Source organism: Colletes gigas, unplaced genomic scaffold, assembly GCF_013123115.1.
Source record: "Colletes gigas isolate AHSC1104 unplaced genomic scaffold, ASM1312311v1 Colletes_gigas_Sc00006, whole genome shotgun sequence".
Lineage (NCBI taxonomy): Eukaryota > Metazoa > Arthropoda > Insecta > Hymenoptera > Colletidae > Colletes > Colletes gigas.
Window position 1 is genome coordinate 9,855,156 of NW_025106635.1, and position 13,952 is coordinate 9,869,107.

At 35.6% G+C, this 13,952-nt stretch overlaps 1 protein-coding gene across 1 annotated transcript; it reads right to left on the reverse strand.

Moving 5' to 3' along the window:
* Nucleotides 1-10,045: 10,045 nt before the first annotated feature.
* Nucleotides 10,046-13,845, reverse strand: LOC122395731 (ATP-dependent RNA helicase DDX54). Its single transcript, XM_043393555.1, has 11 exons — nucleotides 13,426-13,845; nucleotides 12,951-13,327; nucleotides 12,573-12,888; nucleotides 11,902-12,112; nucleotides 11,605-11,831; nucleotides 11,318-11,509; nucleotides 11,096-11,231; nucleotides 10,831-11,023; nucleotides 10,636-10,774; nucleotides 10,415-10,565; nucleotides 10,046-10,326 (listed from the first exon to the last, which is right to left on the reverse strand). The coding sequence occupies exons 1-11, from the start codon at nucleotides 13,636-13,638 to the stop codon at nucleotides 10,139-10,141; spliced, it is 2,343 nt and encodes a 780-aa protein (XP_043249490.1). The 5' UTR covers nucleotides 13,639-13,845; the 3' UTR covers nucleotides 10,046-10,138.
* Between the last annotated feature and the right edge of the window lie 107 nt (nucleotides 13,846-13,952).

Consider the following 13,952-nt stretch of genomic DNA (forward strand, 5'->3'; position numbering starts at 1 on the left):
TTTAACCCTTGAATACTTAAGTTTCAGAAGTATCGTACAATTATTGTCGTTGGTGGAACGTGTATTATAGTCGGATGAAAATGTTCGTTCCGTTTCGGCTTTATTCGTTCGGATGACGAAGCTTTGAATTCGAGACATCAATGCCACAGATAATTGACCTCCAGCGAGGAGACCGAAGCGTGTAAAATAAAATGATAGGCCCCCATGGTGATGTTCAAATTACCATTTCCGGGCTGCGCGGTTGTGTTTCACAAACAATCGGTTATCTCGAGAAGTCGGATTTCAATCGCGACGCAAGAGCTGGTGAGACAGGCATCGGCGACAGCTCGCTGAACCTTGCGTGTCGTGTTGTCTCGGTGTAGCCTTGACCTTCTGTCATATACCAATTAGATTCGCGAGCTTTCTTATTCCAGACAATTGTTTCGAACTGGTCGAATCCAACATCGAAAGGAATCGCTCACGTACATACGTCGGGGAGTTGATACACATCTACCTTTCGAATTCCAGATACGCATGTGCGATATTCGCGTTCACGATATTGCATAACGAAAACGCTTTGCAAATTAGACGTAGATATTGTTTTGTTCCGTAACTTGAAAACAGCGTAGTTTCAAAAAAACTCGATATTAATCTCCTTACAATACTGTTTTCGCGTAATTCTTAGTTATTGACGGATCCACCGTACCCCTAATCACGTGTACCTATATTAGCGCCTATTACGATTCTACTAGTGTTATTCGAACGTATACAATCCTTGACAGACTTTTTTCTTCTCCGTCTCTTATCGTAGACATTCTTCATCGCGGTTAACCTTATTGATAAAGTCTTCTAGTAAATGACTGTCGGATGCCTTTCTGCTTGGCTTTCCTGCAGGATCGACGTACGTACGTACGTCTATCGACAGGCTTTCGTTAGGGACATTCTGCGACTGATTAGGTATAAATAAATCCACGAGGGTGGGTATTTTTGTAACTTTCTTTTTCCTCCGAATTTTCAATATTTCCATATTTGCGTCCATGCGTCTAATCATTGCGTCCAATGCTTTCAACTTAGAAAATAGATTGCTTCGTAAAAGGCTTTTAAATACTTTTGAAAGCAAAATTTAATGGATTCTTTAAAATCTGACAAACACGCGAGCGAAGCCGCGAGAAGAAGTTAGTAAATAATAAATTAACAGGCATATACGTTTTATCGAACATCTATGGGCTGATAAAGGCTAATTTCTGCACAAATACAGATGCATCACGCGTACGTCGCAACTAAATTCGCGCGTACGACACAGCTTGTCCCAAAAGTTTCCTCGACGCTGGCAAGCGACACGCTCGATCCCATATTTTGCTAAGATTTCTCCTCCTCGTTCTACTTTCAGTGCAGATGCTCCATCATAATAGTTTCTATTTTCGGTCGGAGGGTTGGCTACACGTTGTAGGTGCAGATGTTCACCGCCCGGCTAAAAGCGTTTGGGGGGAGAAGGTCGAGCTTGGCGCTACGTATTTTCACGGGACTAATAGACAAATAGACTAGGCGAACAACTGCGGAGAAACGTCTGCGAGACTAGCGAACGGACATCGGTCGTTTTCAGACAAAACGAAGCACAAAGGATGCTTCCAGTCACATATACGAAAATGAAAGAACTCGCAATTAAAAATAGAAAGGATACAAGCTTCCTCCGCGTCGATCGCGAGATTGAATTTTACTCCGAAATAATACAAGTACCGCAAACGCTGCACGCTACCAGCATTGTAGCCTGGGGGACACAATCGAGGACGTGATGAAAATACAAAGACACGCCGGGGACATTATAGGGAAACACTAAGGGAGTAAACGAAAGCTTAGAAAAAGAAAAGAATGAATGAAACATGCCCCGGCATCTGTTATAACCGTCGTCTTCAAGCACACTCGAGCTATCTGTTTGATAACGCGAGCCAAAGATATAACCACGGGACACATACACGATAAGATTAAAGAATATTATAATATTTCGTATAATGAATTCGTATAATGAAATAACGTTCATTTTTATTACGACTTAAATACTTTTTAGCTTTGCCTGTCTATCGAAAATGTCTACAAAACAATAAAATTCCAAAGCAACATGATTTTAAATATAAATAAGTATAAGGAAGATATCGCACACTTTATATTTGGCGTCCCAATATATGTATTTGATATTATAATAGAGCTGATCTCTTCCAGGTATACGCGCCATTAATTCTTTGAAATGTTGATTTAACGATTTGAAACGCACGAAAATATGAGCGGTGCTATAATTATACAACGCATCGTACATACGCGCTGTTGATAAAATGATTTGGTATAATTTTTAATAAGCTTTATCGCAAAGATACAGAAGTATGTCAAAAGCGCACCACTAAAGAAACAAGAAGCATTTGAAAAAAAAAGTGAGAATAAAATTGCAGCTAGTTAATAACGAGCTTAGCAAACGGAAAGCGTCCTAGAAAAGGCTATATCGTTTAGCTTCAAGTTGCGCGAATTCCAGGTCGTTGGTGCTCTCGAGTAATCGTGCTAACTTGTAAGAACGCGAGAATCAAGAGGCATCAGACTTGGCTTCTATTCAATTAATTGTCTAGTCCATATGTCGTCTCGTGGCGTTTGTACTGCTGACAACTGGGAGAATATCTCTGGAATGCGGGCATTGTACGTCACAATTTTGATACATGCAAGTATCCACCATTGCAAGTACACCTGCCAACTTTTTTTTATCATCGATGAACAAGAATATCGTTGCAAAAATACACTCCATAAATGAGCTTGGAGAGTATTTGTTTTATAGAACTTTTCTAGTAAAAATGATATGTGATTAAATGTTATATTTACAGCATTTGTGCACCTCGAGCTGTGCACGTACATAAGTACCTACTTACATACATTTTGTGACACAAACAGATCAACCAGCATAAAGTTACGACACCATATATCTATTACAGATATCAGATTTCTAGTACGTTCCCACAGATTGCGTTTCATATGGAATTTGGTGTCGAGCTTACGTTTTGAAGCGTTTAAAATATTGCCAGCTAATTGGGAAATAAGCATGATCCGAGATCGAAGGAAAATTGTATCTGTTCTCACGGTATTTTATTTTAATATTTTATTGCGCCATTATATGTCCACGGCTTACATTCAGAACGTCCCCTCTCGTAGATATTATTGTACGACTAGATAACTTTTCACACGTATAATCCGACGCTGTCTATTTGAAAATAGCTGGAATTACCTATCAGCACAATACGCCTTTAGAAACGCGAACGTTCAATTCTTCGCTGCGTATTCATTCATTTGGCATTTTCTTTTATGGCAGTTTGATGATTGTCAATGATGTGGTCGCTCAAGGCTATTCATATAATAGACTAAGAAATTGCTTTATGATTTCTAAGAATCCATACGTAAAATATAGATATCGTAGCATTGCGCGAGATCTCCATTTTGCTCTTTTATAAAAAAAATTACAGAAAACTATAAGCAATCTGAAAGCGTATACATGCAGTATAGTATGTTTCATAATACATCGTATCTACTTCAGTCGTAATAAGTGGACATAAAAACAATGAAAAAGATTCGTAGAAACATATGACCTGTTTGTCCTTGCTCTCAAATTATTGCTATTTTGCTATTTTTAATGCAACTGATTCTACCGAACTGTTTATATAAAACGCTCGATAACTCCTTGCTATCTCTTGGCCTTGTTGGCTATTCTGTTCTACGACTCATTCTAGTTCAGAGATATTAAACGTGCGGACTTTTGAGTGGAACTCACGATAAAATTAAAAGCAATGCAGAACGATTCTATGTTCAATCACTGAATACGCATACGTGTACCACGTATTATGAAATAGCTTGTAGTTGGACTTATACGCCCAACCGATTGCCGGTGGTGTATTTTCCAGTTCTCCACTTCCTGCTTTCGTCTCTTTCTTCCTTTCGCCGTCTCCTTTTGGTGTTTTACGTACGTGCCTCGGCCAATAATACGATGCACGTGCGTTCATTCATAGAACGCTAACGTGGTTTCAGAGTGCCGTGTACGGTTCAGTCGTAATCAACTAAGATGCGGACACCATGAGTGGCAGCCTTGCAGTCGAGATGACACGTATGCATAGTCGGATGTGCATTGCATACAGCTGCACCGCCAACCGAGCGACATCTCATTCGTTCTTGCGTGAAACGTAAGCGTCTGATAGCTGTGAAACGATCGACATTGGTCATTGTTAATGTTTCGCCAATAGTAGCCCAGACTTCTAGCCCTTCAAAAATTTCTATCGACGAATAGAGATAGAAACAACGAAGGGACCACGCTATTTCGACTAGGAGAAACCACAGTTTGAAAAAAACTTTACTTTAGATAATTAGTACCGTTATTGTTCAAGTATAGACAATTGCGTTTAGTTTATAGTACGTTGCGTACAGTTGTCAATATGGTTGCTTTGTTATAGAAACGAGCATCGAAAGAAGAGCGAGTTGTCATGAAGTTCTTGAGTACGGAGGAATGATTATTTAATATTGGATGGGCTACTAGACAATTTGTCAGATGTTCATCGCCTAGGATCTCTTTTGTTCTTTCGACCGTAATACGATTACGATTCTCCAAGATCCCAAATATTTAAAGAGACAAGCGTTTAATTTATTTTAAATGTCTGTTAAACTCGTCGGGACCTACACTTTGAACTATGGCTCATGAAAACATAAATATTTCTCAAATTAGTCATGCTAATTGCGTGTTTCCATTTTTAGTAGCCCCTTGCTTAGTTTAAGTCTTTTTACTCATTTTGTGGCATTGTTTTGGTATCGTTAAAAGATAAAGCATTTGATAGATAGACTCGAAATGCTTACACATGCTGATAAAGCTGTTAATTACCTAGAGATTAACATGTATTCTTTCGCCAACGCTGGAAAAGTTTGAGGAACTACTTTATCCGATTAAAAAGCTACGAACAACGCTTTTTTAGAGCCCGTGATATTCAGAACGATTCTATTCGAATAACATTCAACGCCTCGAGAAGAACACTGAAAACTTTAATTCGTTGAAGCTCTTTTCTCCGGAAGACGAAGTGCTTTTGTTACGAATGGAGAAAAATGAACACTTTCTATATTAAAGTCCGACAGTTACGAATGAAGAATATATCGAAATGGAGTCTAGTTGTCTTGATCGGTAAGCAAAGCACATCTATCTTCCAGCTTAAGGTCCACAGCACGTTAGTTAATGTTACATCTTTCATTATTACCTTTTGTAAAAGAAAGAAAAAAATTTAAGTTCCACTTGAAAAATAAGTGCAAGTGCACATTGGAATTGCAACGTTGCATAAAAACAGAAAATTATATCATCCAAAGATAGTCCTTATTGCAAAATTCAATTTCCTGCTCTATCAATTTTGGGTATTTTCGTTTAGAAAATAGCTTGTCCCAGTTATTCCATTTTTAGTTTCGATTCGTATTAGAAAATTAACAGATGATCCTATGATAGTAGAAAATAAATAATAAAAAGTTAATAAATCAATCGAGAAATCTGTTTGTACTAATGCGTTCTATGATTTAACTGTACTAATACTTTCTTTACTGAATTAATTAACGTAAGACAAGAAGGGTTAACGACGACTTCCTGACGAGCGCGCGTTTCGATAACGATTCTCCGTTAATTAAGAATCTGGGTTTCAGTATACTTCACAATGCGAAATATCTTAATATTGATAAGCGGTAAAAGTAGCTTGGTAATAGAAAGTGTACTCGTCGAGTAATTAATTTCATATATTCCACGTATGGAAGTGTATGTTTCTGGTGAACAATTTGAACGATTGCCCGGTAGTGTGCAATTGTAACGGTTGGATACTAATTGCGTGCGGCTCACTTTTACGATACGATATACGCTCATTACGTAACAACTCTGATTTCGACAGTACGAAATTTCTATGAGGGAATGTAATAAGATATCCTACTCTCTGGACGAACATTCGGCGTGCCAATTAAGCAATCAGTCCTGAGGGGTTTTTGCGTGAACCATCCTCGTGAGTGTATTAAACATGATTCACTGTTGTTTCTCGTACGTTATAAATATATTTCGATCTACGTAATTTTAATGTTATCCACAACACGGTGAACGATCTAATAACTACGCAGTCCTCTTTTTTTCTCAGACGACATTCCGCGCATTTGCGCAATTTTCTCATAAGTACTTACGGGCATGTGCACCTCTCTCCCGTGTTCCGGTTACTTTTAATACTGGAAAATTAACGCAAAATTGACCAACTATTTTTATAACGGACGGGTGAAAACAAGCTCAACGACATCGTGGAAAATTGCTAGCGTCCACGGAAAACACGAAGATTTTTCAGAGAACGAAGATTTATTCTGTAACGCGTTGAACTATAAAAAAAACAAATCGTATTCCAAGAATATTCTATACAAAACGGGGGCATGTCGGTAAAAAACTTTGATATTCTCTCTCACAATTAGTCCGTTAAATCGAGGCTTTACTGTAATTCCGTCTCCGATACTTCACCTAATTACAAGGTAAAAAATGAAGTTTCTAGAGTATGGAAGATAGCGCGTCGTGGAGAGTTATCAGACAATTTCGCTGTACCAGCGACTTTATTAAACGCTTATCTTTGAAGCGTTCTCGATTAACTGCTTGTGTTTGTCATTACAATAGATTTGAAGCTTTAATTAGAAAATTTAGCCTTCGTAAAGTCTTATGGCGCAGAATGCATTTCTTAATCCATAAATCTTTTCTTTTTCCCTATTAAAGAATTGATAGATCGATAGACGACGAAGGCAGATTCTCTCGTCTCTGTGGATCCGCTCGCAACAATGTTTCCCAAGGTATTTTCCATTACCATTGTACGTCAGCCGAGAACCGTCACAAAATAGAGAACAGCGAATCCGTGCAGGAACAATGAATTTTCGCCACCGGTTTCTCGATCAGAGATTCGTGCCAAGGCAGCTGCAGCCGCTACTCGGTCACGATCCCAATGACACCGACCGTGGAAATAAGTCTATTCGTAACCAGACGGTCACGTCTACGATCTACCGTTCACCATCCACGCCGTTACTGACTGTCTCTCGACTACGTCACACGGTTAAAAATACGTGATACTCAACCCGGACAACCGTACGCAAAACGATGATGCCGTGGTTTTCTGTGAAAGCAGCGTCATGTCTGTTGCGTTTGCTTGCATGTACCGCTACAAAACAAAAAACGATTCCGCGTGTACTTTGTATTCGTCGATGGATGACGAACACGTGCTAAGGTCTTCGTACTTACGTCGCTTACGTATATGCGCATAGAAACAGAGTTCAACAGTTCTTCAGAACACGACCCTTCTTAAAAATGAACAAAATATCAGAACAAAATTAACACGTTCCGTGTAGGAGCGATTTTTGGTTTCCGTTCAGGCCGTGCGATTTTACTGGATCATTTTTATCAAACGCGTAATTGAACATTTACCACTCGATTCGCTTATTCTTACGTACTATTTTCTTAACGATGTTAAAATTAATTGTAAATAGGACATTTTATTTCAAATATTTTTGATATTATTGATATAAAAGATTTTGTATTTCAATCGACTGAAAAATATCGATAACCGCTAATTGGCAAGTTGTATTCTATTAGTGATCGCCGATAAGTATATTTGTCATATCTTTAAAGAATAAAATGGACTACACCGCTTTCGTTGAGTACCGAATTTCGAAAGTACCAATGTTCTGTTTAAGATACGGAAGCAGGTACTTACGCAATTCGTTATCTAATAGGTAAGTATGTAAAAACAGTAAATAATAATTGAAATTGGTAGAATGAAATTTGAAAAATGAAATAAAAAATCTCATTAACCGAATTCTAACAGTCTTATGAAGCAGATGTTCACGAGGGTGTTTAATTTTAGGAAAAGATGGAGATCGCATACTTTCAACTGGTTCTTGGGTACGTGAGCTTTAGCGTAATTATTTTGTAAACAAATTTAATTATTTCCCTCCAAACAGAAAGCGATGGAAAGGACTGTCGGGGATTAGTTGTGGAGACTCGAAGAATCTTGCGTGACTACTTCAAGAATTCGTAAATACTGAGGTGTGGCGAATGATGATGGTCAATATGGAACAGTGAGTTTATTTAGAATTGAATAACAAAAGGTTCTTTTTTTAAATTGTATAACAATATTGAGTATATAATTGTATAATTATCTTTTTAAAATAATATATTGGATGAAGTCGATTGGATTTGTTAAACAAAAATTGCGCAGTCAAAGAAATTGACAATTTTAGAGTAGCGTGGATCTTCGTAGTATACGTGCGAATTGACTGCCATGACCTTGTCCCAGAGCTTTCAACAGTTGAACCATCTGCATAATTTGCATCGATCAATATTGCAGCGAATAATTGTGAGGGAATTATTGTTATCGCATACACGTATTTTACTATTCATATCTCTACATTCCCTTAAATTATATTGATCAGAGGAAAAGTTGATGGAACGATAGAACCTTTAATGTACTGCGATATTATATCGATGAAATTTTAAAAATCGCAGAACTTTTCGAGAGTGAAAATTTATTCGATCTAATATCGACAAGTTTCATGTTGAAAATGGAACAACCAAAATAGACGTTTCATTACTCGTAAGCACGTTGAAAAATGTGCCCCACCCTGACATTTCGTGAACCGTAATGATATGGACGCGTCTATCCCCTTTTCAATTTCGTGCAAACTTTGAAGCCATACTTTTTGAGTCAGATATAAGATTTACGAATAACTTTACGTAAATGAATTTCGAAAGAATTGATATCAGCCATTACTAATCGACTTATAAAATTCATATCTATACCATTTGGCGATAGGTGCATATATATAAATAAACGATGATCAATATTAACGCGTGACTCATAATATTTCAGTAACAGTGTTTTACATACATGTTAACAAACTGACTTCAAACCAGTTGTCATTTATGACTCACGAACGGATTAGCGTTGCTTCCTTTCTCTCCTTTTGCTTCCTTTTCTAAAATCGCTCGATACAGTTCCATAACAATTTTTGAAATATAAAACAAAAAAGAAACATCTTGTAATACTTTTTATATAAAGATGTGAGTTCATTATAAAGAACGCTTTGTAATCTAGCATTAACACCATAATTTGGTATTTAAAAGACAAGGCAAAAACAATCGTTTTTAAATTTACGTGCTTCTTAAGACACATCTTGCCTTAAATTAATCCGCCTATGATAAAGTTGGATCTTTTTATTTTTAAAACTGTCAATGATTAGCATCGTATTTAACAAATTACCAACAGACAGTTTGTAACAATAAAATTATTGAATTATGAGATAAATTTTAAGGTTTGGGCGATTTAAATAGAGATAACTGGATAATTCGTTAATTATTTTGTTTTCAAATGTATCGATCGCGTCTTCCGATAATTCGAAACAATTGACGAATAATGAAGCTCGTATAATTAATTAAAATATTACATCAACATTAAGAATGTATAATCAATAATTTTAAAGTTCTCAATGCATTAAAATATTTTCATTTTATTTAGAAATATAACACCGCGATATCGAGACATTTTCTTCTTGATTCGTATAACTTTCCGAGACTTTCGTCATTTTGCAGAAAATCCAACTTCGTATTAAATCTCTGACGTAAATCCTGGCAATTAGGCAAGGAAATTGCAATGATGCAACGGAAATCTTTGCAAATTGTATAATACTCCATAATCATTCTGCAACGAAGGTTCGGCATGATATTATTTTTAATTTGTGGCAATTTTGTAGAATTTTTTTTTAAATTACTAGTTAGGATATTTATTGTCGCATCTCTCCTCAATAAAAGTAAGTAATAAACTATAAATAGAACATAATTGTATTTATTTATTATCGCGTTATGGAAAAACGGATACTTTTTTTGCTTATACTTGCTTTTATAGCAAAAAAATTAAAATTAAAATTTTTAAACTTAAAACGCCGACGAAGCCATGTTGGTTCTTAATAACCGTATAGTTGTTAAACATTGCAATATACGGTAAAAATAATAAGGGGGAAAAAACAGAATCGATGTTAAAAATAAATATTATATATATTGCAAAATGTATTTATCATTGTACATTTATAGACAGTACAAAGGAATCATATGCTATCGTTTCTTTTTCCCACTCTTCTTCCGGCCTGAGCGACCTTTCCTGCCATTTCTATTACGTTTTCGTTCCAGTAACTTGCGCGCCTTTAGAATTTGTTCTGGTGTTCTCAGTTCGTTCTTTGTTTTAATCTTTTCCTTGAGCTTTTGATTGTGACGTGCCCAATGTGTGTTAGCCGTTGTACGTACTAAAGAATACAGAACAAAATAAATGTGTCCATATAATAAACAATAAAATATTAAACAGCATTAAATATAAATATTATGTCCACGTACGTTTCTGCATTTCTGAAGGCTCTTCTTCGCTATCGTAGTCATTCGTGGCGTCGATTTTGCTTTTTTCTTTCCAAGCCGAATAACGATTTGTTTTATAACTAGCAGGTATCCAAACACCAGACTCTGTTCGAAATTTGTTAGCTTTCCGATCCTTTGAAAAAGATACAGGTTTGAAATACTTCTAAATTTATTAATATATCAGTAACATAAGGCACATTTACATTATTAATGGTAACCATCTTCTTCTTTTTACGATCCCATTTTTTAATCTGTGCTTGAAGGCGCTGAGATTCTTCATTGTCTGCAGTTAGATCCAATTGTGCTTTATTTGCTTCCGTATCGAAAAAATTAACAGCCAAACTGTAAAAGAACATGTAAATATAATTTCTTTTTGTAATAAAAATATGATTACTTACCCTTCTTCTGTGTGTTTATCTGGAGCGAAATATGGAATGAAAAACTCTTTGTCCTGCGTTACTGATTGTTTTTTCTTTTTAGAGGGTCTGTATAAATCATCAATATTTCTTTTCTTTGGAAAAATCACTGTGTTAAATGCTGCATTGATCTCGTCAGTTGTACTCGAAGGAAGATTCGTCCTTTTAGGTTGATCTACATGAAATCATCAATTATTAAAATAATAACTTTTATTAAATTGTTCTTCTCTTCTTATTATATAGTTACCCTCTAAAACCCTTTTTGCTTGCATTTCTTCTGTTTTTTTATGAAAATTTATGATATCTTGTTTATGTTGTGACCGTTTTGTTTTCATAATTTGATAGTCAATAGAGGATGCTTTCGCTCCAATTTCAAATATCGTCTATTGCCGATAAACATTGAAATTTAATAACAACATAATTTATTTACTTGTAATATAATCTACGTAAATTTAAACGATATACGTACTCCTTGTGGCTTGTAACTCATTATTTTCGACAATAAATTCGTAGTATTGGAAGAAACATCAGAATATTCTGGTATAACACCTGCTTCACCAATGTGCAACTCTTTTACCCTTTTAATACTTTCTGAAGATGCTGCTGGTCGCGATCTGATATATTGTTTATATGCATTATCACAAACCTGTTCCATACTTTGCTATATACAAAGAAGATGTTATAATTAGAATAGGAATATCGACTGTAAACTTGGTAACGTTCAAATTCGTCTAACAATATATTAAAAACACATACGAGATCTGTGGAATTTTTTTGCCAATTTATTAATTCAGCAAGTTCTTCCTCTATCATTGATTGTGGCATTTTGCCAACAGCACCCTCTGCATTTTCTATAGATCCTGAAGGTGGAATAATACGTAACGATCGACCGAGAAAAAGATGTAAATCTATGAGGTAAGCATATTCATCCGGGCCTACAATATTGTAAGCAGTTCCAATTCGACCCGCTCGCGCACAACGTCCTGTTAAAAAGATTATTGATTACGCGTTGTGAAACTTTTGTAGAGTATAAATAATAATGTAGTTGCTTACCTACTCTATGTACAAAAAGTTTCGATTTTGCAGGGAAATTAAAATTTATTACATTGTCCAAATGTGGAATATCTAGACCTCGAGCAGCAACGTCTGTTACTATTAAAACTTTAACTTTAGAAGTTTGAAACTTAGCTGCATTTATTTTTCGTGCTGATGGGTCCAAATTTGAATAAATAAATGTATTAGAAATCCCAGCTTTATCCAATATCTATTGATTAAAGAAAAATGTACAAGAATTAGATAAATATTTTTACTCGAATTCATGGCTTTCGGATAAACACTTTGTCTATCTTCAGCAATTTGCCGACATTTCGCAAACGTTACAGTTTGCATTTTCAGAGCTGAAGGCTCTGGTTTAAGGTCTCCTGTTTTTCAAAACTTCTTATATGTATAGCGGTGGTTGTTCATCCGGAACGATGCATTAGCCAATCAGCGGAGTTTTAATAGATCAGCTGATTTACTAAATTACAACGCTATATAAGGACTTCCGAAAAATAGGAGACCTCAAACCAGAGCCTTCAGTCCTGAAGATGTAAACTGCAACGTTTGCAAAGAAGATAGACACAGCATCTATTCAGAAGTCATCAAATCGTGTATAAACTTAGACCATGACAGCCTTAGATCTCAGATAAATATTTTATCAAAAATCAAGACATATGTTTGTATACCTGATGAATGTATTCAACATGGTGTTGTGTTGCTGCAAATATTACTGTCTGAGAATCACTTTTAATAACAGTTTTTAATAAACATAATAGTACTGCCAATTTCTCTTCTGGACGGCATACTATAAATGAAAGTATTAATTCTTCTGGTATTTTACTTTCTACATCTAAACGTAATAGAACAGGATCTGTTAAACCAGCTTTCGCAAAATCTACCAGAATTTTAGGTAATGTTGCAGAAAATAACAATGTCTGCCGTGACTCTGGCAGTCTATTTGCAATTTCATTAATTTGCTCACCAAAACCCATTTCAAATAATCTGTAATAAATTTTGTACTATCAAATGAAAATTAGATATAATAACAAAGATATTATCCTTACCTATCAGCTTCATCAAAAACAACATATTCAATGCTGTTCAATTGTAAATCCATCTCTATACATATGTGCAAAAATCTGCCTGGTGTTGCTACTAATATATCAGGACTTCCATGAATCACACTAAACTGATTTTCCATACTATCACCCCCCAAAATAACAGATGCTTTTAGGCCTGTAAATTTTCCTAATTCCTTTATGAACTTTAGTGTTTGTAATGCTAGCTCACGAGTAGGTGATAGTATCAAAGCTCTGGCACCAGCTTTTGCTTGTCTTGCCTTAAGTTTCTCAAACAATGGAATTAAAAAACAAGCTGTTTTTCCACTACCTGTTCTAGCCATTGCAACTACATCACGACCTTCTAAGGCTAAAGGAATTGTCTACAAAAACATAATTTATCACAATAAACAATGTTTAAATAAATATCGGTAATTATTTCATTTATGATACGATTTATTTAGTTTAGTCAACGACTTACTTTTCTCTGTATAGGTGTGGGTAACTTATACCCACGTTTCAATATTCCCTTTAAGACAGGAAAACTAAGAGCCATAGACTGAAACCCTCCTGATTTTTTACATACTTTCTTTTTGATATTTGTAATTTCATTTTCTTCGTCATTATCGCTTATTTCTTCGGGGTGGGCGAACCCCACAAGTTCTGTATTTTTCAACCTTGTAACCTCAAACATAATTCATCCAGCACGTGGGTTTCTTCCCCCAGTTACAACAGATATTAATGAAACAGGTTTTCAATTCAGAAGTTAGATACCATTAAAAGTTCTACTGGATAATATTAGTTACAAATAATTAACTAATTTTGTAATAAATAGGTATCATGAACTCTGAAATACATTTTCCTTTTAATTATTATCGCCGCCACACTGATGATTACTGGTGAACAGCGTGACACTGACAATCAGTGTCTTCAACTTTACAAAACTACTAGTAGATAATAAAAGAAATTATAAATTCAAGTGCATTACAGTTTAGATATAAGTCGTAA

Excerpts from the sequence above, each read along its gene's own strand:
- LOC122395731 (XM_043393555.1), bottom strand. The coding sequence starts at position 13,638 with ATGTTTGAGGTTACAAGGTTGAAAAATACAGAACTTGTGGGGTTCGCC. Across the intron at positions 11,232-11,317 it reads TGAGTTACAAGCCACAAGGA|ACGATATTTGAAATTGGAGC; the intron begins GTACGTATATCG and ends TATCGGCAATAG. Across the intron at positions 10,566-10,635 it reads AGATGGTTACCATTAATAAT|GATCGGAAAGCTAACAAATT; the intron begins GTAAATGTGCCT and ends TCTTTTTCAAAG.